The 27,978-nt window shown below is 39.8% G+C and overlaps 1 protein-coding gene across 4 annotated transcripts in view; it reads right to left on the bottom strand.

Moving 5' to 3' along the window:
• Positions 1-27,978, bottom strand: part of KMT2C (lysine methyltransferase 2C) — a 192,561-nt gene that overhangs the window by 4,975 nt on the left and 159,608 nt on the right. For 3 of the 4 annotated variants that reach the window (XM_089533592.1, XM_089533593.1, XM_089533594.1), the window contains 19 exons: positions 27,761-27,872; positions 27,194-27,272; positions 26,685-26,748; positions 25,718-25,950; positions 21,507-23,207; positions 19,044-19,256; positions 17,178-17,342; positions 13,351-13,492; positions 12,608-12,755; positions 11,734-11,912; positions 11,491-11,627; positions 10,577-10,823; positions 10,033-10,172; positions 8,244-8,351; positions 5,851-6,970; positions 4,052-4,188; positions 1,605-1,747; positions 1,170-1,338; positions 72-188 (listed from right to left, as the gene is read on the bottom strand). In XM_089533592.1, coding sequence (XP_089389718.1) covers positions 72-188; positions 1,170-1,338; positions 1,605-1,747; positions 4,052-4,188; positions 5,851-6,970; positions 8,244-8,351; positions 10,033-10,172; positions 10,577-10,823; positions 11,491-11,627; positions 11,734-11,912; positions 12,608-12,755; positions 13,351-13,492; positions 17,178-17,342; positions 19,044-19,256; positions 21,507-23,207; positions 25,718-25,950; positions 26,685-26,748; positions 27,194-27,272; positions 27,761-27,872 — 5,354 coding nt within the window. The remainder of the gene's footprint in view (positions 1-71; positions 189-1,169; positions 1,339-1,604; positions 1,748-4,051; positions 4,189-5,850; positions 6,971-8,243; positions 8,352-10,032; positions 10,173-10,576; positions 10,824-11,490; positions 11,628-11,733; positions 11,913-12,607; positions 12,756-13,350; positions 13,493-17,177; positions 17,343-19,043; positions 19,257-21,506; positions 23,208-25,717; positions 25,951-26,684; positions 26,749-27,193; positions 27,273-27,760; positions 27,873-27,978) is intronic. The other variant, XM_089533595.1, reaches the window with a different exon arrangement.

Genomic DNA, 27,978 nt, shown 5'->3' with positions numbered 1-27,978 from the left:
CTCTACAGAAAAGTTTACATTTGCTGTTACATGAGTATGTGAAACAAAGATCAAGTTGCCTTATGTAATACCTGAGATTCATAAAGCTTCTCTTTCCTGTTGGCTACCTCGTTGCGGATGATGGTTCCAATATATTCAATGACCATGGTGTGCTTTTCAATGTCTCTAGCAGCATATAAGCCCAAGCCCTAGCAAATATAATAGCAGATAGTTTAAGAGTATTAAAGTACCAGAGTGTACAAACTTGGCTGCTTTTTCTGGTATGAAAGAATTAGTATTAGGGTACCAAAAGCTTAAAATGACAAAGATAATGCTTTTTGACAAACTTGCAATGCAATCCTATGTGTGTTTGCTCAGGAATAAATCCCACTGTGTTGAGCTGGGGTTATTCCTTTGTGAGAATATTAATAATTGCAGCCTAAATCAACTAGGAAATGAGAATACTAAGGTGCTTACACAAGTAGTATTTCAAAATGCATTTCACATTGTTTTTATTGGAAGAGACAGTGGTAACAATTCTAAGATAAAAATCTGTATCCTATTGTTAGTCCCCGAAGGAGAAGAGATATTCATTTGTTTTTTTGTGGGGTTTTCAGGCTATGTGGCTGTGTTCTAGAAGAGTTTATTTCTGACGTTTCACCGGCATCTATGGCTGGCATCTTCAGAGAATGCTGGAATCAAAATGAGTTGGGTGTATGAATACACACACACACACACACTGCTCTGTTGTTCAATGGCAAGGCCTCAGGGTGGGAAGATGTGCAAAGAGGATTTGTGTCTGTTTAATTATAGATCCTCTTTGCACATCCTCCCACCCTGAGGCCTTACCATCCAACAACAGAACAATACCCAGATTAACATGGAAATCACTCCTCCCAACCCAGGGTAACACAGGATATATATGCCCCCATTCACTTCCATGCCAGCCACAGATGCTGGTGAAACATCAGGAACAAACTCTTCTAGAACATGGCCACATAGCCTTAAAAACCCACAAAAAACTATTGGATGCCGGCCATGGAAGTCTTTGACTTCACAGATATTGAATTAATGGGATTTACTTAAATATTGACTCACTGTTCAAACCATTGATTCAAAGGTTCTACTCTGATTGGGAAAGACTAATAGGATTCAGGCCTGTACCTCTTGCCAGAGATGATGTAACTGACCTGAATTCGTGATCGTGCTAAGTAGACATTGGATTTCCATTCAGTCTTCATCTTTCGGTACTGAGAGGACTTTGAATGAACAAACTGTTTACTGTAAGGTGCATTTAGTTCTCCTGTAACTGTGCTCTGAAATGACTTCGAAGTGCTGGTGCTATTCAAGGTATGAGGCCTGTAGTAATGGGTCATATAACAGAAGAGACATAGAAGAAAAACTGAAGATCTCTCTGAATTTTATGACACATTAAATTAAAAGCCCCCCTCAAGACAGACAGACATTCAAAGCCAGCTAGCAAAGACAACAAAGCAGCTCCCCTGGCTTGGACATGCACATACACAGCCAACGACAACAGGGTTTGTAAGCAGCACACAGAAGCACATGTATTCTACATAGCCTATAAACCCTGGGCTGTACTATGTGAATTTAAAAGAAAATACCTTAACACAAACCTCTTGACATGGCTGCTCATTTTTGGCTCTGAGCGGGCACAGCCTGTGGGGTTGATGGCAAGAGGGAGTTCCATGAGTGGGTTACGGCCATAGCGGAAGGTGTAATGCTCACATGCCTCAACCCCAGGAAGCTGTCAACACACAAAAGGAGTGAGATGTCATTTTATTTATTCAATATTTATTCATTGATTTACTGTGTATGTTCCTGTGTAAGTCTAGAAATTTCAGTCAAAAAATGAATCCAAAAAAACCTGAGTTGACTTATCCATAGGTCAATGTAAGAACTGTCCTTTAACTCTTATCAAAAAAGGAACCATCCCCTGGTGAAATGCAAGACTGTAATCTGTCCTGGAACCACTGACCTCTCTCTACTCTCATCCATCCAGCCTTTATTGGGAGCACAAACAGTGATGCCTGCTGGAATTTTGTAAGTCCTTTGGCATTGTTTTCTTTTGCTTCGTCCTTTATATCCTTTGTTACATGCTCCTAGGTTTTGCCCTCAATTTACCCACAGGTCATATCAAAATCCATAATTTTGGCCCTAAAACCTGTTCTCGACTTATACATGAGGTCAATTTATAGTCAGGTATATACTGTATATGCTACTATAATCGCAGAACAGCCAATATGACGCCTGATTAAGCAAGAGAATCAAGAATAAGAATTACTGATATTCTAGGCATGTAGATAACAGAGAGAGCATGCAGTCAAGTGCTTGCAATGTTGGTTCTTGTTCCTTGCTAGGTTTAGGATGGCATTTAGGTTTAGGAAGGCTGGCCTACAGGCTGCCTGTAGCTCCCAGCCCCGATTTTGCAGGACATCTGTGAACCCTTCCCCCTTTAAAATGATCTGCAATCTGTGCCCCCACCAAAAAAAAAAAAAACCTTCCAAAAAATGTGGTTTGGTTAGATTTACCCTCTACAAACCCCACAACCATTTTTTTAAAAAAACTAAACACCCCAAATGTAATGTTTGTCAAAAAGAGACATCACACCACTTCTGGAACAGCTGAGACATATATCTGTAGCCCTGTGATGCAGGCAATTGCCCACCCGTTTTAAAAGCACAGATCCCCAAACAGGCTATGCAAGTTCAACTCTGCTTTATCCAGCCTAGCTCCAAAACACACAGCAGAAATAATCCAGTTTGAGTCTGCTTTATCTGCCCTAGCTCAATGCTAGGGAACTGTAGGAACTGTAGTACATGCTCTGGTAACCTCTCGTTTGGATTTCTGCAATGCGCTCTACATGGGGCAGCCCTTGTATCATACCCGGAAGCTGCAATTAGTGCAGAATATGGCAGCACGACTGGTCACTGGTTCATCCAGGGCCAGTCATATAACACCGGTCCTTAAAGACCTACATTGGCTGCCTATTTGCTTCCGGGCGCAATACAAGGTGTTGGTTATTACCTATAAAGCCCTAAATGGCTTGGGCCCAGGGTACTTAGAGGACCGCCTCTCCCCATACAATCCGCCCCGCACACTCAGATCATCTGGGCAGCAATTGTTAAGAGCTCCAGAGGTTCGACTAGTCACCACCACCAGGAGGGCCTTTACCACCTCGGCCCCCAACCTCTGGAACTCACTGCCTGTCGAGCTCCGCTCAGCCACCTCCCTTGTCCAATTTAAGAAGGGTCTGAAGACCTATCTTTTCGAGCAGGCTTACCCGCCCCTGGATACTCTCTTCCCCCCCTTTCCTTCGTCAGCATTGTTCAGCTGGCATGAGTTTGGGTTATTGGGTTGCTGTTTTTAATGTATGTTTTAACTGTTTTGGATTTTGTTGTATGTATTTTTGTTGTAAACCGCCTTGATTTTCTTAGAAGAGCGGTATAGAAATAAAATTTTATTATTATTATATTATTATTACAGTTTTGTGAGGCATTTAGCCTTCTCTGTCAGAGAGCTCTGGTGCCACAATAAACATCAATTCTCAAGATTCCCTAGAACTGAGCAGAACATTTATTAAATATTATTTAAATTATTATTTAAAGCAATCTCAAACTGGATTATTTCTGCAGTGTGTTTGGGACCTTGCTCTAAAACAAATCCAACCATTATCACTTTAGGTGGCTTTTGACTATTCAGATTTTGGAGAGAGGAGGCCAGGTGAAAGCTAATGACAATACCAAATATCAGACCATTATTTCCTATTTTCACAACCCTTGTCAGATGAAAAAAAAGTGGAAATATGGCAAAAATAAATTCCAGAGCAAAAGCAAAAAAACATTGCTTGAACTATTCCACTGATTAAATGCTATTGCTTTAGTTATAGACATTAAAACTCGGAACATTCTTCTTAAAACTCTTGTTTGCATTGCTGAATGAGTACACGTTGCATTCATTTTACAAAGAAAACATCCATATCTAAGGTAAATGTAGATTAATATCAAAGACTGGGCTAAATCCAGCTTGCTATAGTTTTATCATCACTCACCGATTCAGCTATTCTAGCCACTGCAGAGACAGTCAAACCAAAAAGGTCTTCCCCCTTCAAATATATGGGGAAGAGCTGGAGCATCTCAGAACTTTTCCTTACAGAAGCAACAGGCTCCAGGATTTTATCCCAAACACCTACGCAGAGGGAAGATAAAGTGAACAACAAAAATGCGGGAGGAAAACAGAGCATACTCAACTCATTGACCTGAAACTATTTACTGCCCATGGTAGACGCAGAACTAAGACTGGTCTAAAATCACAGAAGAAAGTAAGTCTTCACATTTAAGAATAAATCTTTCCTAGGATAAGTGATTTATATTAATACTACTTCTGCACAGAAATGGCCTTGCAGATTCCCTATCATTTATGATGAATGCAGGTTTTCCTGTACATGGTGGAATGTTCCTCCAGTGTATAGAGATGCCAAAATATGAAATTACTACAAGTGACAGTGATATAGGTACTCATAAATTACTACACAGAAGTCATTTATATGTTGGGAGATTTACTGTCTATGAAGTAACTTTATGTATTACAGGTGTAATGTCTTTAATCTTGCTTGCATGAGTCTGACTTATCAGACCTTAGAAAGGAAATCACTAATTTGTTTGCATACTTCATTAACTTTTGACCCAGGAAGGGCTACATGTCATGACAATTGGTATTTAAATTAGAGGTAGCTCTGAAAAAGGCCTCAGGGCAGAGTGGGGGCCCTGACGCTGCCGCCATGCCATGCACCCAACCACATGGCAAACAGTGTCATGGCGCTCCTCTGGCACTGCGTCCAGATGACACTGCGCCAAAAGGAGTGCCAGAAGTGCCACCACCACAACAAAGGTGCCCTTTCCATGGCGCAAAATTGAGCTGTTTTTTGCTGCTCCTTTTTGCACTGCGGCCCCGATCCGGCGAAGAAAGAGGCGACTGTAAGCCGCCGCTTAGGAGTGGTCTCTTCAACCCCTGACCGCTTTTATTTCTCTTGACTTTGGGTGTTCCCTTCAAGGGATAGGTTTGGGCACATTTAAATCATCACAAAAATAAAAGCAAACCATATGACCTGTGGAAATCTAGCAGAAAACGGAGCACTCCGGCATTGCACTAGATCAGTATCCCCTAATTGGAATAAAAACTTTAAGATTAAATCCAGTTGTTAGCTCTAACTAGAGTAAGGCCTGTTGAATCTATGGGACTTATATTAGTGTTCACTTAACAAATTCATTTCAATGAGTCTACTCTAACTGGCCCAAGTAATTGGACTTGTGTGTGTGTGCATGTGTTTATGCCTTCAAGTCACCTGTCGACCTATAGTGACCCCATGAATTTCAAAGGCTTTCCTTAGGCAAGGACTATTCAGAGATGGTTGTGTCAGTTCCTTTCTCTAAACTATAGGCTACAGAACCTGGCATTCATTGGCAGTCTCCTATCCAACCATCCAAATACTAAGCAGTGCTGACCCTGCTTAGTTTCTAAGATGGAACAGGATCAAGTGCCTTTTACTGCTTAAAAATTCAACTTCCTTAATGTTAAACTTAATGCATTTAAAAAATCCTGCAAAACTAATAACATAAATTCAACTACATTTATGAGCCCTCTATAAGCTAATTAGGAGCTTTATAATAATGTTCCAAGTTCTATTCCTAGGTCATAATGAAGTTTTAAAATATTTGTTCAGGTCAATCCAGCATGAACCAGTAATGTGTGCAGAAATCATCATACTGATATTCATAATTCCATATACATTTGGCACTTAGGAAAATGAGTGAACATAACAATCTATTTACTCTCTCAGTACCATGTTACCTTTTGGGGTTGAGTCTGTAAGAACCAGATCTTCATGGCCTTGCTCAATAATCCTGATGACAAAGAGGGGAAGGCCCTCCTTCTCTTCAATGGAACACAGATAGCGACATCGGCGGTTGGCATACCGTGTACTCCAATACAACCGGCTGGCCTCATAACCCACAGGGTAGAGCACCTTTGAAGAATGGAAGGCCTGCATCTGATGTGGCAGCAGCTGGCCAATAGTGTGAAAAATAAGGCTCCCCACCCGGAAGGTGTGCTCACGATCCCCTCGTTGTACTATGCTAGCGATCTGTCGGACTTCATCACGCTGCACGTAGACCCGCCTGAAGACAGCAAAATAGCTGAGTTCCTGCTCATGAACGCCCTTTGGTTTGTGCATTGGGCAAAGCATTGTTTTATCTTTAAAAAACATGCATTGTGCTTTAATAGCACAGGTAAAGTGATAAATATTGGTGCACCTTAACCTGTGACAGCCGCTGGTAGCGCCCATTTTGTGACAGAATGTGCATTTCATTTGCAACCCCCTTCGCAGTGCTAGTTCCACATTTATTAAGGCACCAGCTTGTGTCTCATAGACCTCAGTAGACCAAAGAGCACAATTCAAATGGACCCATAGGTCTAAGTCAAGGTTAAGAAGTCTTGCTGGTCCATCTGTTAGTCCATCACCCTCCTCATGGCAGAAGCAACATTTTCGGTAGTCCTTAGGTACTGGATCAGGTTTAATGGTTGTGCCCAGTTTCTTGAGGAACTCATCAATTTCCTCATCACAAGGAGGTTTGAATGTTCCTTTAGGAATCACAATCTGTATATTCCATTTCTTCCACTTCATTCCTTTCCATTTCTTATTTACTGGTCGACTGTCATCAAGACCATTGGGTATTGTTCTCAAGCGGGGTTTTAGTTTTACTGTTACCTTAAGTTCATCTGGTTTTGGTTCCACTCTGGCTGCTTCAAAAGCAGGAGGGAAGGTGATTAGGGGAGATGAAGGCGGAGAAGCCTTTTCCTGGAACTGAGGGAGGCAGTGTACATCTAAGGTAGAAATATTGTTGCTATATTGATGGAACACTTTGGTGGGAGCCTCTTTTACTGGAAAATGTGTTAACGAAGGAATTGATTCCTAAGAAATAATGAGACAGCAATTAAATATGCAATTAACAAAATATGCCCAGTCAATATTATTTTCAAGTCAATTCACACAGAGGGACAATCATATCAAATCATTTCAAACAATTAAAGCAGTTTACTTGTTTTGACATCAGTAAATTTACAATAATAAGCTTGGATGGTCCAGACTTTTAAGATTGCTTTTAATAAACAGAATTATAGAGATGCTTCTGTAGAAAGACAAAGAAGATACATAATTTTGAAAGAAGTATGCTGGAAATCTCTCAGTGGGGGAAAAATATGGATTGATCTACAGTAAATGGTTTTCCAAAAACAAAAATTCCAGAGCCAGTTACAAATGAAAAATATGATGCAGGACGCAAACACACATTTCCTATTGACTTCACTGCATGCATAGTACTGCTAACTGCTGGCTGTCCACTGCTTTGAATTAGTCTTTGTTATCAGCAGCATCCCATTATTTTCAGGGAAAATCTGATTATCCTACTGAGCCAGTGATACTGAATCTAGACATTATTTATTAAAGCACTATAGTGGTTGACAATGTGAGGTGGCTCCCAATAGCTGTATACTCCCAGTGAATGTGCTGAATCTGCAACCCTTCCAGTCTTAGAAGAATGTGCATTAGGAACTGGTAATCTAGAGATTGATTACTTCTGGAAAACATACTATACTTGACACTGGAAATGATATATTAGTCCTCTTTTATGCCAATTTATTCACAGTCAGGCACTCCAGCCATTTAAAACCATATGTTTTAACATGTTATTCATGATGCTTGAATAGAAATCATGGCAAAATCAGTGTGCTGTTTTTTATTACAGGACACAGTCTAAAAATGAAGCCTTAAATAGGGATATTACCCAGAATATGATTCATATTACAACTGTTTAAGCATAAACTATCACTCAACCAGACCTACTGGGGAATATCTTCTCCACATGCCTCTTTTACTTCATAAGAAATGTTCTTGGCAGATGGCACTCCGTAACACAACTATGTGTCCCAAAGATTTTGTTCAGTTTTCAGTTTTAAGTGAACTGATCTGATTTACACTTCCTGAACTAATATGTGGATCAGACAGCAGTTATCCATTGCTTTTCAAATTTCTGCAAATGTGCCATACAGTTCTCAGTTCCAAAAATGTACCGAACCATGACCAGAAATGCAGTATGACCAGAAAATGATACACTGTGATGGATATTTTCAACAAATTGTACTTGTTTTTAAAACCATCAATGCATCAGGAATTACTTTTTATTTACCTTGCGATCTGAGTGTTTTGCTTGCATGGATGCTGAATACAGAACAAAGCAATTGTTGCTGCAGAAGACAATGTCTTTCTCCATTCTTTCAGACTTCTCTCTGGAATCCTGGGAATAAAAGGCAAAAAGCATTGAAAATTCTTGGATTTTCATTAATTTAAAAATCAAGATATGACTTGTAAAAAACTTATTTTATATTAACATCAACTCTGAAGACCAAAGTTCAGAACAGAATAGAAAAAGCATTCAAGGATACACCTAGCAACATCTTTTTTAAAAAATTAATACACAGCCAAAATAAATGTAGAACAACTATATAGAGCATCCTGGCATACAAAATGAATCAAACTAGACAAATACTCACTTAAGAAACACATACCCTCTTTCACTTTGGGCAGGTGAAAAAGACAGAAAATGATTTTATCAAGAAATGCTGGTATGTTGCCTTATGTATGCATTTGACACTAGTTTTATTTCAGATATGATTTTGCTTGTGCAGAACAAACTACTTGGTGGGAAAGATAATTTCAAACCCACATTAAAATGTATCCATGGTGATAGTTCAAAAGGATACCAGCTTTCAAATTTTGCAATTTGAAATATTCTGGTGTGTGTACACAGGACAGAGAGCTTCTAGGAAAGTGTGTGTCTCTACTGCCAATGAAATAGCAGAAATTAAACCAAACTAGGATTTGTTTAAAATTAATTATTTTCTGCTTGAACAGATGAAAGATCCTTTAATTAATCTGCAATTGCTCATTGGAACCAATGAGCCAGACCAAAAGAGAGTGCTCTGAACTGGTAGCAATTGTTTTTTGAAGTCCAGACTTATATTTCCTGAATTCTGTGGCCACAGGAATATGAAGATAGGCTTCCCATAAATCTACTGATGCCACCTAATAATTCACTTGGAAATCTTCTTTGAAGTTTTGCAGGCTTCTCTATCTTGACTTGTTAACATTTTACAAATCAATTCAGGTCCAGCACTGGTCTGTATGACCCACTCCACTTGGGTACCATGTTAAAAAAAGATGAAGTACTGTATATATGTTTGTATCTCTGTAAATACGAGAGCCAGCATATTGTAGGTGTCTGAGTGCTGTATTAGAACACTGGGAGACCAGGGCCATGAAGACCCAGTGGGTGGCCTTGAGCAAGTCACACTCTCTCAGTCTCAGAGAAGATAAAGGCAACCCCCCCTCTGTACAAATTCTGCCAAGGAAACCATATGATGGGTTCACTTTAGGGTCACCATAAGTTAGGGATGACTTAAAGATACACAGCAACAACAATCACTGTGAATGAAAACTTGTTCTATGGCCCCAACATATAGGAGATGTACAATTTGCCTGAGAAAAATATTCTGCTTTATGGGGGGCTCTTTGGTCATTTTGTAAATAAAATCTTGTATCCATGCATTACCACTTGTTGAAGCACAATTGAAGCATGGAATGAGGAATTCATCTCAGCACAACTGAAATTCAAACTTTAATCAGACAATTGGCGAGTAAAGGGTTGCAATATGTATTTATTTTGTATAAGGGAACTCAACGAAGCTGTTTAGGAACACCACAAAGCATTAATACAGGGCTTAACTTAATGGGGTTTAATGCAATAAATTTAACAACTCAAATGAATTTAAGAAATTTCAACCAGCATACAATGAATTTATATAATAATGACTGATGACAATTAATGAACTGATTGGGAAGTTTGATGATAAGAACACTCAACTCATTTGAACAAAAGCTACATTTTAAAAAAATGGCTGCAATCTTTACAGTAGTACCTGCTTCAGCAAAGGTAGATCTCGGAAAGATTTCCGTACTCCACTGCCCAGAATGACTACTTTACAATGAGAACACCACTGTGGCCTCAACGCCGGACCGTCTATGACACCTGGATTGTGTGCTTTATAGCCTGCCAAAACTTAATACAAGGATACAAGTTTGTGAAAATGTGTATCATTTATGTAACAGTTTACTGGTTGTACCTGTCCTTTCAAATTATGGCTTGCTCTCATCTCCTTCCTCCATTATAGAGCATAATTTTATTAACAACTAACGTGCAAAACAACTGATAAAACTCTAGGTGTTCTAAAACTGAGGAAAATAAATGAGTGATAAGGGGGGGGGGGGGGACATGCTGGCTCCAGCTGCCTTCTACACATAAAGAGTTACTTTCTTCTCAATAAGAATCTCTCTGCATCCAACCCATCAAACAAAATAAAAAGAAACTTGCTTATTTTCTAAACACAAATCCAAATGTCAATTAAAGATTTTTTTTTAAAAAAAGATAATTTGTGAAAGTTAAAAGGGTGTATGCTGACTCACCATTGCCACTTGGTGGAAATGACATGCTATGTTGTTTGAATCCGTAAGGCCCTGTTAGTCCAGGAGTGCCTATAGCCTGAGGATCATGTAGTAATAAGTGCTGTCTGTATTCAAAGGTTGGATTTGGTTTGTGAGAGTTTACCATTCCCATGGAGCATGGACCATCTGACGTACTGCTAACCTCATAACTATTTGGAATCCGGACATGCAGAAGACTGGAAAATGCAGCCATCACACTGCCAATATTCTAAGGTGGGAAAAGTAAAAAAAAAATGTGCACACCATTTCTGTTTTACAAAGAAAATTAAATAGGATGAATGAGTGTATGTACTGCAACACCTCCCAACTGATCATGCATTTACGGTACCCGTACTGGTGACAGGTGACAGGAAGTGTGTAAAACAGGGCAAAGGTACAGCTTATCAATTTCTATAGGGCATCATCAGGAAGCTGAATCAGACTGAAGGTTGCATTTCTTGGGCTTGTTCTAATTTGGCTAGATGACACCACCACGCAACCCCTCTGACTAGGTTACAGCATAGCATCATCCTATACAATCTCTAACCGGCTTGGAATAATCTCAGCAACCTTCCACCTCAGTTTTTCTCAGTGGTATCCCACGTGCCATAAAAGTGATAGCAATAAACAGGATGCTAAAGAAGCAACCAAAACAGGGATTTTAAAAAACTGACCCATTTTTAAAAGCCCTTTTACTTCAAAAAAGCCTATGGGGAGTATTTCAGTTCAATGCTACAGTTTAATGAAATGGCTTTGAGACCAATTACCAGATCTCACAACAACTGTAGCACTGCAGCACAAAGAAAATTAATAACTATTAAATCAACAGGACATCAAAGGCTAGAGACAGAATTGCTATACTTTACATGTGCCTTTCCATACATTGCCCTGCTTACCTCTGCAGCGGCGGGATGTAAAGTAATTGCTATGGATACAAAGCCAGATTTTGGGCCATTTTGCGAAGATCCAATCTGAGAGCCAAAGAAGCCAGGACCAGGCTCTGTTTTGATATAATTCTGTTTTGCTTCTGTACCTTAATTTGGAGAGAAACAAGAAATTAAGCATCTGTGCAGCTAAGATACATAATAATGAAGGCAGAGAACACAGTATAACTGGTTAGAACCTATTTGTGGCATTACCCTTTCCAGTACTAGCAGGTAGGATTGGAATGATGGGGGATGGAACTGGCTCTGGCATCTCTTCCTTCACTGCTGTCAGATCAGGGTATCTGCTTATTTCCATGCCCATTACACTCTCAGGAGAGGAAGAGGGAACAAAGCTATCAGGAGTGTCTCTGTCATCACAAGGATCCTGAACCCTGGGAAGGAAAAGAAAACCAGGTATTGGCATTGCTATTTTTAGAGAGATAGGTAATGTGGAGGTTCAGTAACTCAAAAACGTGACATCAGTTTGGAAAAAAAAGTTTAATTCATTTCAGCATCACATACACTCAGGTTTTTTACAGCAAGAGAAACAAAGAATGATGTACACAAAGTTCATATGGAACTATCAAAAATTCACTGGTCCATGTGTTTAGAGTGTTTGACTGTCATTTCTAAATCCCAGTCTCTATTACCAGGAAAAACAACAACTGCTTAGCCTGGTTTCAAGAAGTGGGTCATACTCCCGTGGCTAGTGGAAAGGAGAGATTTCCTTCAAAATATTTTAAACAGATTTGATTTTGGAGCTATTCCAACAAAAACTAAAAACTACCTTATATAGATGAAAAACAACAACAAATTATTCTCAGTCTCAAATATTAGGCACAATGTCCTTCCGGATCAGCTTGTAAGTCCAAGTTATATGAAGCAATCTGTGTAGTTTATGGCTAATTTGCCTAGATGTGATGCACAAATTATTCATTAACAATTAACACTATAACAAACAATTAATTAACAAATTATTCATTTGGCTGGTCTAAATACTACTGGGAACAGCAGTTAAATGGAATCAGGAAGCCTCTGAACAGCTGGTAGCCAATATAAAGGTTAAAGGTTTAGAGAAGACACTTACCGTAGCTCTTCGTGATTGTTATGTGGTGGAGTTGGAAGAGAAGCAGGAACATCCACACTTTTAGGGCCTTGAGCCATGGCTCTAGCTAAGAGATCATCCTGTGGTTTGAAAGGCAGCTGAAACTGCTTCGGTCCCAGAGCTTTGGTAACTGAAATGCAGCAAGAACAAACAACTGTTAAGTAAACAACTCACTTAACTCTTTACTGATATTTATGTCCAAACCCCCAAAACAAAGCCCAAGCCAGAAATGTATCCTAACTTCCACTAATTCTTTTTTTTTTTTTTTTTTGGCATTGAATTTAAATGCTGGAAATCTGCAGCATTCCTAATACAAAGAAAAGATAGCAGAATATTAATATTCCTAACCTTTTACTTGCGTTTCGGCAATATTGTTTTAAAGAGAGGATGGCACTGGCAATGAAGGAACTTACAAGCTACTGACCATACTCAACTCTCCAAGAACAGGATCTTAAAGCTGCTAGGCTTTGATGTGTAAGAATGACAGTGTATAGAAACTGTGTACAACCATATCACAATAACTTTCAAAACTTGTAGACATGTCTAGATACATAGAATTCTAGGGCCAACACAGCTATCTATATTGGGCTTGTCATAGTAACTTAATATAAATATGGAATATGTTCAGTTTCAAAGTGTTCTGCTGTAACGTAGAATACAAATTTATACATGTAACTTCAAATTTCATTGTAAATTCATACTCTAACATATGAGTAACAACTTACCATCATGACCACCCAGCATCCCAGCCTTTGTAGCAAGTTCTTCAGTGGTTGCAAATCCGTTTACCATTTTTTGGCAAGTTACAGGTGGAGGTGTGGGAGGGAGGGAGGCTGGAGGTGTGGGAGGGTTGCTGAGGTTATTCTGCTGCATGAGAGGAAAGATTTTAAGTAAGTTTAAAGCCATTTTATTCGATAGATATATGTTTAATTACAGGCCATGTAACCAACTTTAAAAAGGATCTGTCAGAATGCATATATTGAAGTTATTTCAATGTAACTATTGTTCTACAAGGCACATTGGTGTGTTCTAGACAAAATTCCAGGAATGAGCCTCAGGTTTACATTCTGCTCTCCCACGTCTCTACTCCACATGTAGACATGCTAATATTTTAGTAGACATGTAAATTACAGTTTGTAATGTTTTCATGGCAAATGCAAACCATGGTTGTCAGGTTATATTAGAAGTTAGAGGTCCATGTTGAATGGTTGAATAAATAAAATACTTTGGCTTTCAGTCTCAGAATTAGCTCTATGAGAGTTTAAGGAAAGATAATTTAAACTTACTACAAGGGAAGTGTCCACTATTCAAAGTCAAACATTAAGATAAACTGTCTGGGTACTGCTGTGTATTAGAGGATGGGGCTGAATAAAGCTTTCTGCCAGTAACCAAATGTACATGTGTGTGTATGTGGCTTCAGGTTGTCTGTTGACTTATAGCAACCCCATGAATTTCATTTTTTTTTAAGGAAAGGAATACTTTGTGGGGGGAAATCCATTCCTTTTTTAAAGGAAGGGAATACTGAGGTGATTTAGCCAGTTCCTTCCTCTGAAATATAGCCTACAGCACCTGCTATTTGTTGCTGGTCTCCCATGCAAGTACTAATCAGAACTGACTCTGCTTAGCTTCCCAGATAAGAAAGGATCTAGTGCTCTTAGGGCAATTTAAATAGATGTGCATACATCCTTATACAATTACCCATTCAAAGCTGCTCTAGGCATTGCAGCAGGAGGGGCATTTTTAATTACCACTTCTATTGGTTGCACCAGTGCTGATCTCTGAGCACTTTCCCAAGGTAATACTTAAGTGCTATAAAATTCACAAACTAGTTTGACAATGGAAGGAGAGGAGGGCAAAGTGCATGTATACCTAGGCAGTAAAACATTAATATCATGGCTGGCATTCTGTTTGGTCACAAAGGGCCCAAACAGACAGGCCAAAATAAAGCTGCTTTGGGTAACTCTGGAGGTATGCTGTTTAAATGATGCATGCACCCTAAAAGGCCGGAAGCCATGCTAAAGCCACGCTCCAGTCCTAAGAACTGGAGTGCAGCTTTGGTATAGCTTCTGGCCTCTTAAGATGCCTGTGTCATTTAAACAGAATACCTCCAAAGTGACTCGAAGCAGCTTTATTTTGCCCTGTCTGTTCGGGCCCAAACAGAGGTATCAGTCCAGTGTAGGCTTTTATACTCCTTTTTATGATTGTTGTGGAGGGAAGTATTCACTATTTCCCTCTTGCAATAATTCCCTGACCAATGAGCCTGCCTGTCTCTGGGCATCCTCCATGACCGTTTAGTGGCCAGCAGAGGGACAGGGCAGAACATAGCATTTGACTATCTTCTTATAGCTAGACACAAGACAATTTCATCCTCTAGGACCTTCCAGGCATTCTCCAGAGGTTTTCGAGGATGATATTGTGTATACAGTTATAAATACTGAAGTGAACACTGTATAGCCAAGCTCTGCCTTCCCCTGGCCACTAAATAACTGTATATGGATGTGCCTGGAGACAGGTGGATTCTGCATGTGGGGAGAAAACTGAGTTCTGTCTGAAGGATATCAGCCTATGTATTTCTATTCTGAATAATTATTATCTGTATACTTCTACTGTTGATCACCACAAAAGGCAATGATTTAAATACATTTCAGAAATAATTTCAAATAAATAGGCATATTAGTTTGTCACTGCACAAAAAGGAAAAAAAATGCAGAGAGGAATCTAGCAGCATCTTTAAGACTGATCTATTTTAGCATGAGCTTTTATGGACATCAATAGGCTTCTTTAGATGCCCAGAGAGAGTGATACTGAAGCCACAGGTTTTTAAGCATAGTTGCACAGTTGTGGGAGTGGAATAGAGTGGAATATGATAAAGATGAACATTGTAACCCTGGTCATAAATCTTCAATGTGCTATGTGAGACAACATGGTTTTTTGATGTGGGTGGTTATAGTCTTTAAAATGGCCTATTATACGTGTGAAAGCAATAAACCTGCTTACCAAAAAATAAGAAATACGTAATTGACTGGCTTTGGACTATATTTGACTCTCTAGCCCAAGGCCATTAGTTGCCCACACTAGAGACAAATGAGGGGATAGCATTTATGGCAACAGTATTGTAACTAGGCCAATTTAGATGGGCAAAATAAGGCGGATCCATTGTCTTACCAAAATAGCCAAGCAGTGGAATTGGAGAAGAGATGGGAAAGCTCTAATTCAAATTTCCCTTTGGCTATGAGACTTACTGGCCATGGTCCAGTCTAAACTTTCAGCTCTTGAAAACATAAAGGCAGGAGGGAGAAACAAGCAAGTTCCATGAAGGAACAGCAAGATTAAAATATAGGCGGGATACACACCGCCATTTAGTACGTCTTCTATACGTACTAGGGTTAGGAAGGGGCGGTGCTTCCGCACCCCCCTAACCCTAGTACGTATAGAATACGTACAAGATGGCGGCGCCCCTTCCACATGGGCGCCGCCATCTTTACGTACTGGACGCACAGCGTCCAAACGTGTCGCGCCGCTTCTGACGTAGCGAGCGCGCCCCTGGCGCCTCGCTACGTCGCAAACGCGACTTGAAAAGAAGCTCCATTTTGGAGCTTCTTTTTTCGGTCCGCGCGGGAGTCGGGCCGTCTGAAGGCTCCGGCTCCCCCGCGGACCTACTGGCGGCGGCGGCAGACCGCCGCAAATCGGCGGTCTGTACCCCGCCATAGTAAATTAGTGGATGAATGAAAGAATGAAAACAAATTGCTGATCCAAATTTTACCTGCTGCAGTCATGAAGGAATGCAGGAATTAGTGACATGAAGGAATTCAGGAATTAATCTCATCTACAGTTCCTTCATTCAGAATGCGAAGTACTTGGTATTTATTTAGGAAATTAATATTCCTCCTTTAGCAAATATTCCCTGAGTGGAATAAAATATCTCACCCAGAATATCAAAATTAAAATACTAGAGGAATATAAACTCAAGTAGCAACAGTGGAGAAGAATAAAATTCAGTTGAACATTTTAAAGAGGTGTGAGAGAATAAAGGCCCAGTCTTTAGCCAGCACTGGAAGGATTTAAGAATAGACACTAAACTGGAGCACAGTTCTCACAGTCAAAAATATTTTCCCACTATTTGCCTAACTCTAGAAGATGGGACACCCACAGAAGGGTATTTGACAAAAACAATCTTAGTACACAACTAGTTATGTGTGATCAAAGACAGTCACATTTCTCTAATTAATTGGTGCTATACTGCTTAAAATTATTTCACATCTGTACTAAATTGTGAATGTAGGATTTTTAGATTTTTAATCTAACAGCTAAGATTAGACCTTTCACTGTTTTGTCAATCTGTAAGGACTGTTAATAAGAATTGTCAAATATTTATAATATGAAAAGTGGCTTTAATTGGTGCTACTATTTTCTGTCAAAGTGGGAAGATAAGCACAGAGCTAAGATGACAGTGAAAGAAAACAAAATCATCTTTTTAGGTATAGCATGGTAATAGTTACTGTTGTTGCTTCTTATAGAATTTTTGGAAAATCTATGTAGAAAAGAAATACACCTTGTAGATTAGCTGGGAATAGTAATCTGATACCCCATCAAGCGTGGCACTACCAAAGCTTCCCATAAGACGACTTCCACTATTCAGATGACCACTGCCATAAGGAAGAAAGTGGGCAAAACTCACTCCAATTATTGGCTCCATTAGAGGCAGCAAAGAGAGTTGCTGTAGAAGAAGATCAGTAGTTAGTATCACACTTGCAAAACTAATCAGAAATGAACTGCAGATTTCCACATTAAGATTATTCTTACCACAAGAACCTCACTTTTTTATCATCTATTCTACAGTAGCATTAAGAAAGCCCTGTAAAGTATCTAACTGCAAAAACACGTGAGGTATTGGCTTATATCCAACAATGGATTTTTCTTTTCAGGTAAACAGTTGCTACTAATATATCTTAACTTACAGATGTTGCTCTCTAATAAATGAACACTGTCAGTGACAAATGGCTCTCAGAACATGACTACTGCAATTTTTAAATGACCTCCTTCTTAATGAGAAATGGTATGTAAACTAGGTACTCATAGAATCATAGAGTTGGAAGAGACCGCAAGGGCCATCCAGTCCAACCCCCTGCCATGCAGGAAATCCAGATCAAAGCATCGCCGACAGATGGCCATCCAGCTTCCATTTGAAGGCCTCCAAGGAGGGAGCCTCCACTACACTTCGAGGGAGTTTGTTCCACGCCCAGGGTGTCACCCAGTGCAGAGGGGCAGGGCTTCCGAGGTCAGGTCCAAAAGGACACTCTCCCCACTTTACTGCCGTGGTGCATAGAATGGCACCATGGCAGTGAGGTTGGGGGTGCACTCGACCCTACTGCCACCCCCTGGCCCTCTGAATCCTGTGTACCTGTGGTCGAATGGGACCCAGAAGGCAGCTGTCAGCCCACCCACCCCTGGCCTTCTGAGTCCTGTGTAGCTGTGGCTGTGCAGGACCTGGAATTCAGCCACTCCCCACCTCACTACAACAGGTGATAGTCCCCTCTGGGGTATCACCCAGTACAGTCTGCACCACCACACACCCTGTGATGCCACTGGGCACACACATTCTTTGCAGCTCTAATAAGAATTAGATATACTATTGCTCCGCTACAATGATCCTAGATTTCCCATTTCATCTCCAAATTCTTAATGCCTACTGCTTCTTGTTCCCTTTAAACACCTTTCTTCTTTCTAATAGATTTTTCCTTCCCTTCTCTTGCAAAACTTTCCCTTGTATCTAGTTGCCCTGACCCTCCTAAAACCTAATTCTGTCCAGAAAAGCAAATTATTCTGGAATCGCAATAATCTGAGTGCTCTAATTCCTGATACTTCCTACAAGCACCCTTGGAATGCAGACAGAGATAGGGCATTTCCATTGTTGGTGTTCAATTGAGAATCAACATTATGTACTATTCTTTTGAAGACAAATACTGGCCCATGATGTCAGGGCATGATGTCATCCAGACTGTGCTAACTCACTCACCCATTTTGAAACAATAAAGAGGTGCACCTCACACTCCCTTAGCACCTTTTGGAGGCTTCTAATCATAATTTTGCAATGTAACATTACAATTAAAAATATATGGAGACATCTTGTATTATCAAGGTCTAACACAGAGACATTACACGGCAGGACCACCTATGTCAGCATCATCACATTTTACTACCAATACAAGATGTCAATTGGAGGTACTTTAAAATTCACATACATTTATTTCTACATTTATATTACACTAAAGAAACAAACATGACCAAAAAACAAAAATGTAGTGGCATTGTATGTGACCATGATGTTCAAACAAGGGACCCAAAAACATAGCTGAAGTCTCTCAGTTGGTTTTCATACTTTTCTGTGAGAAGTGCCCTTTTTCTCCTGAGTGCTCACCTGCTTTAACTGCATAAAAGTTTCTGTGCTAGGGTAAATAGCTTGCTTCTCCTCTTCCTCCTTTTTCCTCCTCTTGGTCCGAGGTGCTGCCTTCTCCCCTGTCCTCTGAGTTCTTTTGTTTCGCTGTTTTTTCATTTCAAGTCCTGAATCTGTTCTCCGAATTTGGTTGTTGCCACACCCAAATGTACCCTGCAACTGATTTCCTACTGGTTGCTTATGGAAAAAAATTAGATAGATTTATCAGTTCAGATCACCCAGTTTTTAAAAAAAACCAATTCTGTAAGATAAATAGCATAGCAATAGCCTTACGCGGCTTCCAGCACATGCCCATGGCGCACATGCTGCGTGCCACCACACACCGCCACGGGAACAAGCCCCATTGTATTTAATGGGGCTCGAGCATATGCCGAATTTCCCTTACGTGGGAGGGGGATCCAGAATTGTAAGGGAAGGGAACACTGTACAGTATTCTTCTATCTGGGTGAAATATCCAACACTTCAAAGGAAATTCCAAATGTATACCTGGCTGTATAATCTAAATTTAGCCTCTGCACACATCTAAATTTGATGTTGACCCAACTGCTACACAGATAAAGGATTATTAACCCTTAGAAAACTTTGTTGCTGTTGTTGTCTTTCAAGTCATTTCCAATCTATGGCAATCCCAAGGAGGCCCTATCAAAGGGTTCTTCTGGGGCTAAGAGTGTATGATTCTTTCAAAGTCACCCAGTGGGTTAGTTCACCTATCACAATAAGCAATGGTTTAAAACAAGGGAAGGAAACTACTTGAGATCCAAGAGCTACACATGCCCTTAGACACTGGAGGGTTGTGCCCCTGCTGTGCCCCTCTCCTAACTATTTCATTTTTAAAATTTTAAAAACTTTGAAGCTCAAAATGCAGAGAAAGATTTTGGTCCAAGAGGGCCCTTTTCTGAACACAAAAGTAAAACAATTTCCTCCCCAAATGCAGTGATAGCTGGAAGCTTCCTTGCAGGTCCTGGGATGGACTTTACCCAGTTCTGGTTTAGAGTGCAACAAGAAGTCTCCATAAGCCTTTGCTTTTTTTTTAAATCCCTCCTCCTGCGAGGAGTCTGGGAAACTTTCACATTCATTTTCAATTGATCAAATCTTGTCATTTTATTCGTACCTAAAAAACTGTGGTTTATCTCAACAATGATCAGAGCATATGTTATGAAGCTTGCTTGTTTTAGTCAAATCATAGTGAATATTATCTACTTGAATCTTACTCTAGACTCCAGTTCATCAAAAACAATCTCCTCTTTAATTCATCCCATCATCATAAAATATTGTTTATAACAACTTCCAAACTGACCCAATAAATGGGGGAAAAACCTGGCAAATGCAAGTCTGCAATTTTTTTTTAAAAAAATGGCTTATAAATAATGCTGAAACCTGAATGTGTATTTCTCTTATACTTATTGTTTGTTTCTCACTGCTTATTGTTTCTGGCAGAAAGAATAAAAGGTGAAATCACTTTTATGCTTGGGTTATGAGTTTTTAGAAATATATAGCTGGCTACAACTGTAAACAATTTAGCCTAGACGGACAGTGATTTCAACAATTTCAACCACTGTTATGTGCTTGTTAATGTGAAAACATTCTTACAGCACAATCCTATACATGGCTACTTATAAGTCAGTTTTAACTGAGACCTATTTCCCCATTACTGTGCACAAGAGTGTAATCTTAACAACACCATTTCAACAACTTTAAAATACAATGAAAAATGCACTGTGCCTAATTTTAGCAGCCCCCATATCATATTATATATGAGTGGCAGAACCTAAAACTGTATAAAAATACAGTGATGTTGGTGAAATGGAAACAGCTGTTGCCAGGATGTGGTGACAGGTGGGTACATTGAGCCAATTGCTCCATCAGTAAGATTTTTGCCCCCACTATGAAATTTTCATCTTAGTCCTCAAATTTCTAGTTTTTTGATAACTTAAAACTTCAGTTGGGCTTTTACAAATACAGTTTAGGCATCCATTGAGAAGAGGCAGACAAAGTTACCAAGGGAATGTGAACACAGCAAATATAAGAGTTCTAGGTGTGAATGATTTGCAGTGTCCCACCAGAAATTGAGACTGAAGGATAATTTCTTGAGAAGGGCAGAATTCTTATCTAAGAAACAAAAAAGAAACCCTTCCTGTAGCTTTGCCCCTGGCTGTTACTCAGCAAAAAGTGTGGGTTGCTAGAACTAGGTTTTCAAGATTGCTAAAGAGAGTAAAAGGGGTTTTGCTTCTTTGTTTCCTGCTTTATGTGGTGACCCACGGAGAAAGTAAAAGCTCTTGCTAAATACAAGCCAAACACTATGCTTTTATAAAGAAGGCTTACCCTTAGGTGCTGGCCTCTTTATCACTACAATAAATTCAAAATGCTATACAATTACTAGTACTGAATCTATATGCTAATGCATACATATTTTAAAAAAATGCTTACCATACCACCTTCAGCCAGGTCCCGTTTTTCTACAAATTTGTGCTCTTCAGCACTTTCTTCTGAGGGGAAGGTGCTATCTGACTTTGGACTGATAAGAGAAGTGGATTTTTTGTTCTTAAGCAAGTGTTTTAGGAGTTCATTCCCCGATTCCCCTTTTGCTGCCGGGATGCTTGCATCTTGCCCCTGACTCTGGGAAGAATGGGTAGACTGGTTTGTAGCTTTATCCTCTTCCACTTTAATGCTGCTTTGACTTTCCATCTTAAGCTCAGGTTGACTAGGGCATTGTTCGGCTTCTGTATTTTCCTGGCTAATTTCCTGAATGCTTGTGGAAGCATCTGCCTTGACCTTGTCTGTCTCCGGGTTCACGCTTGATTGCTCAGGCAATTTGCTTTCTGGCAAATCACTATTGGAGAGCTGACCTTTGAGTTCTAAGGAAGACTTGCTCTCTGCAGCATTTGGAGTTGATGAGCCTGGCAGCTCCTCTGCCTCCATTTCCCCTGGATGATGTGCAAGTTCACCAGGTGTGCTAACTGCTGGGGTGGAGACAGTATCTGAAACAAGTGGAGTTGGTGGTGCGGTTATATCCGAATGAGGTGTTGATGGAGTGTTTACTGATTCTGCATCATCATCTTTTTTCTTTTTCCTTGTTCTTTTCTTCTTGCCTTTCTCCTCTGGGATGATATCAGAATACAACTGAATGAGTGACTGACTTGTTCCAGGAAAGTTTGAACCATGAGGCATGCTGGTGTCCTGGCCACAGGGGGGACCACTGCCAACTGCTAGAGAAACTGCAGGCAAACCACCAGCAAACTGAGATCTAACCTGGCACTGTGTAAAGTTGGCTCCTGAGGCACTCCCAAGGGACTGCTTAACAGAATGGAAAGTGGGGCTTCCATCTGTAACTGAGGTTGGATCAGGTCCAAAAGAGGATGATCCCACCGGTTGCCGCTCACTACACTGTGGGAAGTTGGCAGCAGGTGGCGAGTTCAAAGGTCCTTGCTGTATAAGGGGTCCCAACTGCTGCTGTTGATGCTGTGGGGACTGCTGAAGAGACTGTGAAGGCCGCATGAAATCACAAGGTAGATCAGGATTGAAGTATGGTATTTGAGACAAGGAAGTTCTGGTATTTAATTCTGAACCCATTGCACCATGTTGCTCCAACTCCATCCTCTGTTGTAAAGCTCTCTGCCGGTCTACCTCCTGCATTAGCTGAATTCGTTGTCTTTCCTGCTGCTCTCGCAAACGCTCTTTTCGCTCCCGCTCTTGAAAGCTTTCACTAAATGGGTTATTATCATCGAACTCTACACGTGGTGGGGCTGCTGACTGCACACTGGAGGTGGGAGCTGACACAGAAGTGGGTGGCACAGGAGTGACTGGCAGTGGTGTCATTGGAGGAGGCATCCTCGGTGCATTGTGTGGGATGTGCATTTGTGCAGTGTTGGGAGGCTGCCATCCAGGTAAGCTTGGCATCCTTGGTGGATTGGGTTGCCCAGGAACAACAACTGTATGCTGCTGGTGTGGAAGCTGTTGTGATACTACTGGGAAATTCTGTGGACCCACTGATGGTGGTGATCCTCCTGGGACCACTTGGGCCTGAGAAGGCATGCCTGGCATCATAGTATGGGGACCCATTCCACATTGTTGCTGTTTAATCCGATATTCTTCAATGAGCTCCGCATGTTCCTTTTGTTGTTTGCGTATCTGCAATGTAAACAAATAATTAACTGTTGTCCTATAACAGCACTTTTTTCAGCATGCAGAGTTCTGGGAAAAATGAAAATCCTAAATATATTCAACACCAAAAAAGTAGTAGTAAAAAACACATTTAATTTTTAACTAAATAACAAAGAAACATTAATTTCTGTGATGTACGCATTCATTCTGCTCTTAGCGTGACTTAATTTGGATTGCATACAAACACAACAAACATGTAACTACCATTTTCTTTGGACTCTGGTCTCCTACATAATCAGCTGGCAAGCAGAGAAGAACCCAAGTATAAATGGTTTACTCCTCCATGCTATCCAGGGAATGAACTTGTTATTGACAGAAGCTAATGCTTCAGGTGTGCAATAAAGTGGATTCTATAAAGGCTGATGCCACAATGGATGTGTTCTTTTTTTTACAATGCTGTAGAACTCTTTTTTTGTGTGTGTGTGTGTGTGTGTGTGTGATATGCAATGTATTGTTTATGCATTTATTTGTAAATATATTTATACCATGCATCTCAGGATATACCCTCCAAAGATGGCTCAGGTAGATAAAAATATAATACAATAAATAGTTAAATTAAAACAATTATAGCACCTAAAAAACAAGCCACCACAAAATCATAAACTGTGAGCTAAATAAAAAGCTAAATACAGCCGATTTTTTAAATTATTCCCTTACAATCTTATGGATCTGCAATATGTATTTTCCAAGTGTTGAACTTCAAAAGATGTGGAATCATTATTGAGAAACTCCTGTCCTTGCAATATTCCAGTTGGCTGGCTCTTGATGGTAGGTCATAGAACAGAGCCGTTGAGGCTAAATCTCATGGGAGGCATAGGGGCATCCCAATAAAGGAACAGATATGCATATATGGATACCTAGAATTAGAGGACCTTGTCCATTACATATTGCATTGCTCACTATATAGTGAACCAAGGGAACGATTTGTGACACCCATAATTGAAATTAGTCCTTGCCACAGTCCACAAGAAGTGGTCTTCTACCTGTTAGTGGATATGGACAAATATGTGACCTGTATGCTTTAGCAGACAAAAAAAGAAAAAGAAAAAATAGAAAGAGATGGCCATAAGCTATAAAGGTGATAATTATATTTAATAACTTTATATTAGTTGTGTGTGTGTGTGTGTGTATAATTTTAATTTTTTAAATGTTAAAATTTGCAAATTGTAAATTGTTGTATAATCATATGATTGATGTCAGATATATGATATGTATATATTTTGTTGTTATTGTAGCACTGTTTTATGTAACGGCCATTGGCCAAAAGCAATAAAATTTGACTGACTGACTAGATGTAATCATGACAAGCCAGAGCTCCTTCCTCCAGATGGTGTTACAGCTGATGAACCTATTAAGAGACTGTGCAGACCGCCCTTAAGGGGTGGACTGCAGCCGCCTTCAGCTGTGCCGGATCGGGGCTGTGACAACTTCAGGCCACGGCCTTTCCAGGGCACAAAAAAGAGCCACAAAAAGCAGCTCCTTTTTGCGCTCTGGAAAGGGCACAATAGCTGTGGCGCGGTGACTTTAAGGCACTCCTTTTGGTGCTGTGTCATGTGGACGCAGGACCAGAGGAGTACTGTAATGCCGTGTGGAGTGGCGCACGCATCATGACACCATGGGTGTAGAGTCAGGACATGCATCATGTGAATGCCATGTCTCGACTTCGCCCCAGGCCGGCCTTAATTGGTAAAAGTCACTGCTAGCCACCCAAACTATGCTCTGGCCTCACACATGGTAGGAAGTGCAGGGCAATTCTCAGGGGTGAGGACAGTGCAACTGTATCTAAAACCAGTTACAGATATCTTGACCAATGGTGTTCCTCCATATCATCTGAATGTTTCAGACTGATTGCCCCCAAATATCTGGTAAGGATTTCCATTAGCTTCCTGGGAATAGCAGATAGAGAAGTTGTGTATCATCCATAGTTCAAAGCTCAGCCTAGATGAATTCTCCCAGCAGTTTCATACAAGCACAACTTTTGATTCTGGTCTCCCAAAGGTATGCCAGACAGTCCCAAATCCTCCTTCAGAGACAAAATCCAGAATACAGTGGCTATTGATACTGCAAGCTACTGAGAGACTGCATGCCCATCATCTCCTCTTCTCACACAGAACATCTATCAAGGGTGACCAGAGTTGTCTTCTGCATCCAACACAAAGTTCAAGCTGAAATGAACCTAATCAGTGCATTCTGAAATTGTCTGGAGATGACACATAACTACATCCTCCAAAAACACTATTCTAAAAACTATAGATTCGATGCTGGACAATTATTGTTCACTTCAATAATATATGCAGAATGTCCCTAAATATTTAAACTGGTTTGACCCTTCCAGCTCAGTTTTTCAATTTCAATTTTCAATGTCCTTTCAACTATTTAAACTGTTGTTTTTGTGAGACATACAAATGAAATTATCAACACCAGGATATTTCAATATGCTGCCAATCCTCCTCATACCCCTCTTCACACATCTTTACCTGTTCAAGCTGTTTTTGAACCATACTCTGCTGCTCAGTTACATGCTTAAGCTGCTCTGCATCTTCCTCTGGGAATTCCCGGCCAGCTTTCTTTGCAGTGCGCTGTTTTGCAGAGAGTGCTTTTTTTGATTTTCTATGTGCACCAATTTGCTCTTCAAGGAATTTCTGCTGCATTTGAAGAAGCTGCTGTGTTTCTTGCAGCCATTCTTCATATTGCTTTCTATGTGAATCATCTGAGAAGAAACACAATGAATCAATATTTGTTCTAAGAATTCAAGCTTTAAAGGAAGTTCTGCATTTTTCAAGTGTGTGATTGATCTGTACAAGGTACATAAAATTTCTCCAGGGCTTATGTTACATTATGAACTTTTAAAAAACTGGGTTTCAAGCTGTCTTTTTTTTTTAAAGGATCTTCTTTCATACAAGTTCTCCTTCCTCCACCCTGAATGCATTGGCATTTCCCCCTTTTCAAAAGCAGTTGAAAGAAATAACTTTTTTTTAAAAAAAGTAAAATAACAAAAGAATATGCATAAATGTATCTTGTTCAATGCACAATTTAAGATCACCCTTTTCTTGGTTTAATAAATAATGACACTTTTGAAATGGATAATGTATGTTCAATTTATGTAAAACAAATCTGTAAGGCTAAGGAATTCTATTGCAATCTAAGCAGTTTTTATCATTCTAAAATGCTTCCATAATTTAACATGAATTTTCAATATATCACAAGTTTGCAATTCGTTGGACTGATAAGAGAAGCTGTCATAAACTGAAAAAATATATAGTTTATTATAAATATTTATTATAAGCTGTTATAGAAAGCTATAGATATTGATTTATGTTATGATTAAAGGCTGGAGAATTGCCAAGCTTTGAATATACTTATAAACAGTGTATACATATTTTGAAATTACATATGCATAGATCAAGGCCCAAGATAACAATACATTATAAGAGAAATACTTACTAACAAATCCAGGACCAAAATTTGGAGGATTTGGCCTAGATATCTGAGGTGTTAGGCTTCCATCCTTAAAAGGGGGGGAGGGGGACAGAAAGCAGAAATATGTTAAGAAAATTCTTTTTCCACAATAGCGAGGCCCCGATCTGAACAGAGAAACAGGTTTCAGTTTTTGAACTGCCTCCAATGCAGTTGTGCTATACACATGTCTCTAGTCCAGAAAGCCTGTTGCTTCACTAATGGAGATATTAGCCCCCCACCCCAACTTTCCACCATGAAGAGTGTTGTCTTTATTGGTAACCCTGAGAATCATCTGCTCATCTCAGTGGAAGAGAAGCATTTCAGATCATGAAGGATTCTGAGCAATGGATTCTTTCCAATCTTTCCAGTCAGTGCATGAATGATTTGGGATATGGATTCAGGCTTGCCTGTACTACATAATCATTTAGATCAGGCTTCAACTCAAGAAAATCTGAGAGCTAATTTAGTGCAATTTTAATGACAGATTGCATTACCTGTGTAATCGCCTGCTGTATTAGATTCTGGCCTTCCCCAGTCTGTGCTCCTGGCACTGCCTGGCCCATAAAGGCAAACCTAAATGAAAAGCAACTTTTTTGCATTTATTTTACAACTTACATTAACAAAGTGACCAAAAGAATTTGAAATAAAGTAAGGCAATTTTGATGTCCCATTCATTTCTGTCATTTTCATAGCTTTCCACCTCTATTTAGATGCCTATGTTCTTCACCAGCTTCTATAGTTAATTTCAAGCATATTCTACTTATTCATCATAGATGCTACATCCATATATTAGTTTCCTTGTGTTCCAGACCATTCACATTCCCAGACCCACCCTTTTTCTTCACAGTGACACACTCTTGCATATAACATTGTATGATAAGAAAATCAGGCTAAGAAAAAAGACTACTCAATGATGTGCCATTTCTTTCACTAACACTCTCAACATGTAAGTAAAACCTATCAGAATGAACAATCAAAAGACAAGGAGAATACACATTTATATTATTATTTAAGAGAAGATGTCATAAGCAATCTTAATATAAAAGATTATATCTGCCTACCTGTTCATGACCATCGGTGGCATTCCCATATTGTTCTGTGCCATCACTTTATTGATCCCTTTCAGAGCCACCATCTTTGCTTTCATTATAGGATCAGTGATTGCATCAAAATCTATGAAACCAGAGTTTTAGAACAGCTGTTAAATTTGCAAGGTATTAACTATGCATTGCTCCCAGTGTATGAAACTTACTTTTGTCATTTGTTCACTTGTATCACT

Source organism: Sceloporus occidentalis, unplaced genomic scaffold (genome assembly GCF_023333645.1).
Source record: "Sceloporus occidentalis isolate IW3139 unplaced genomic scaffold, rSceOcc1.0.p SCAF_7, whole genome shotgun sequence".
Classification (NCBI taxonomy): domain Eukaryota; kingdom Metazoa; phylum Chordata; class Lepidosauria; order Squamata; family Phrynosomatidae; genus Sceloporus; species Sceloporus occidentalis.
The sequence above is the reverse complement of the archived record's forward strand: the minus strand, read 5'-3'. Positions and strand labels throughout refer to the sequence as shown.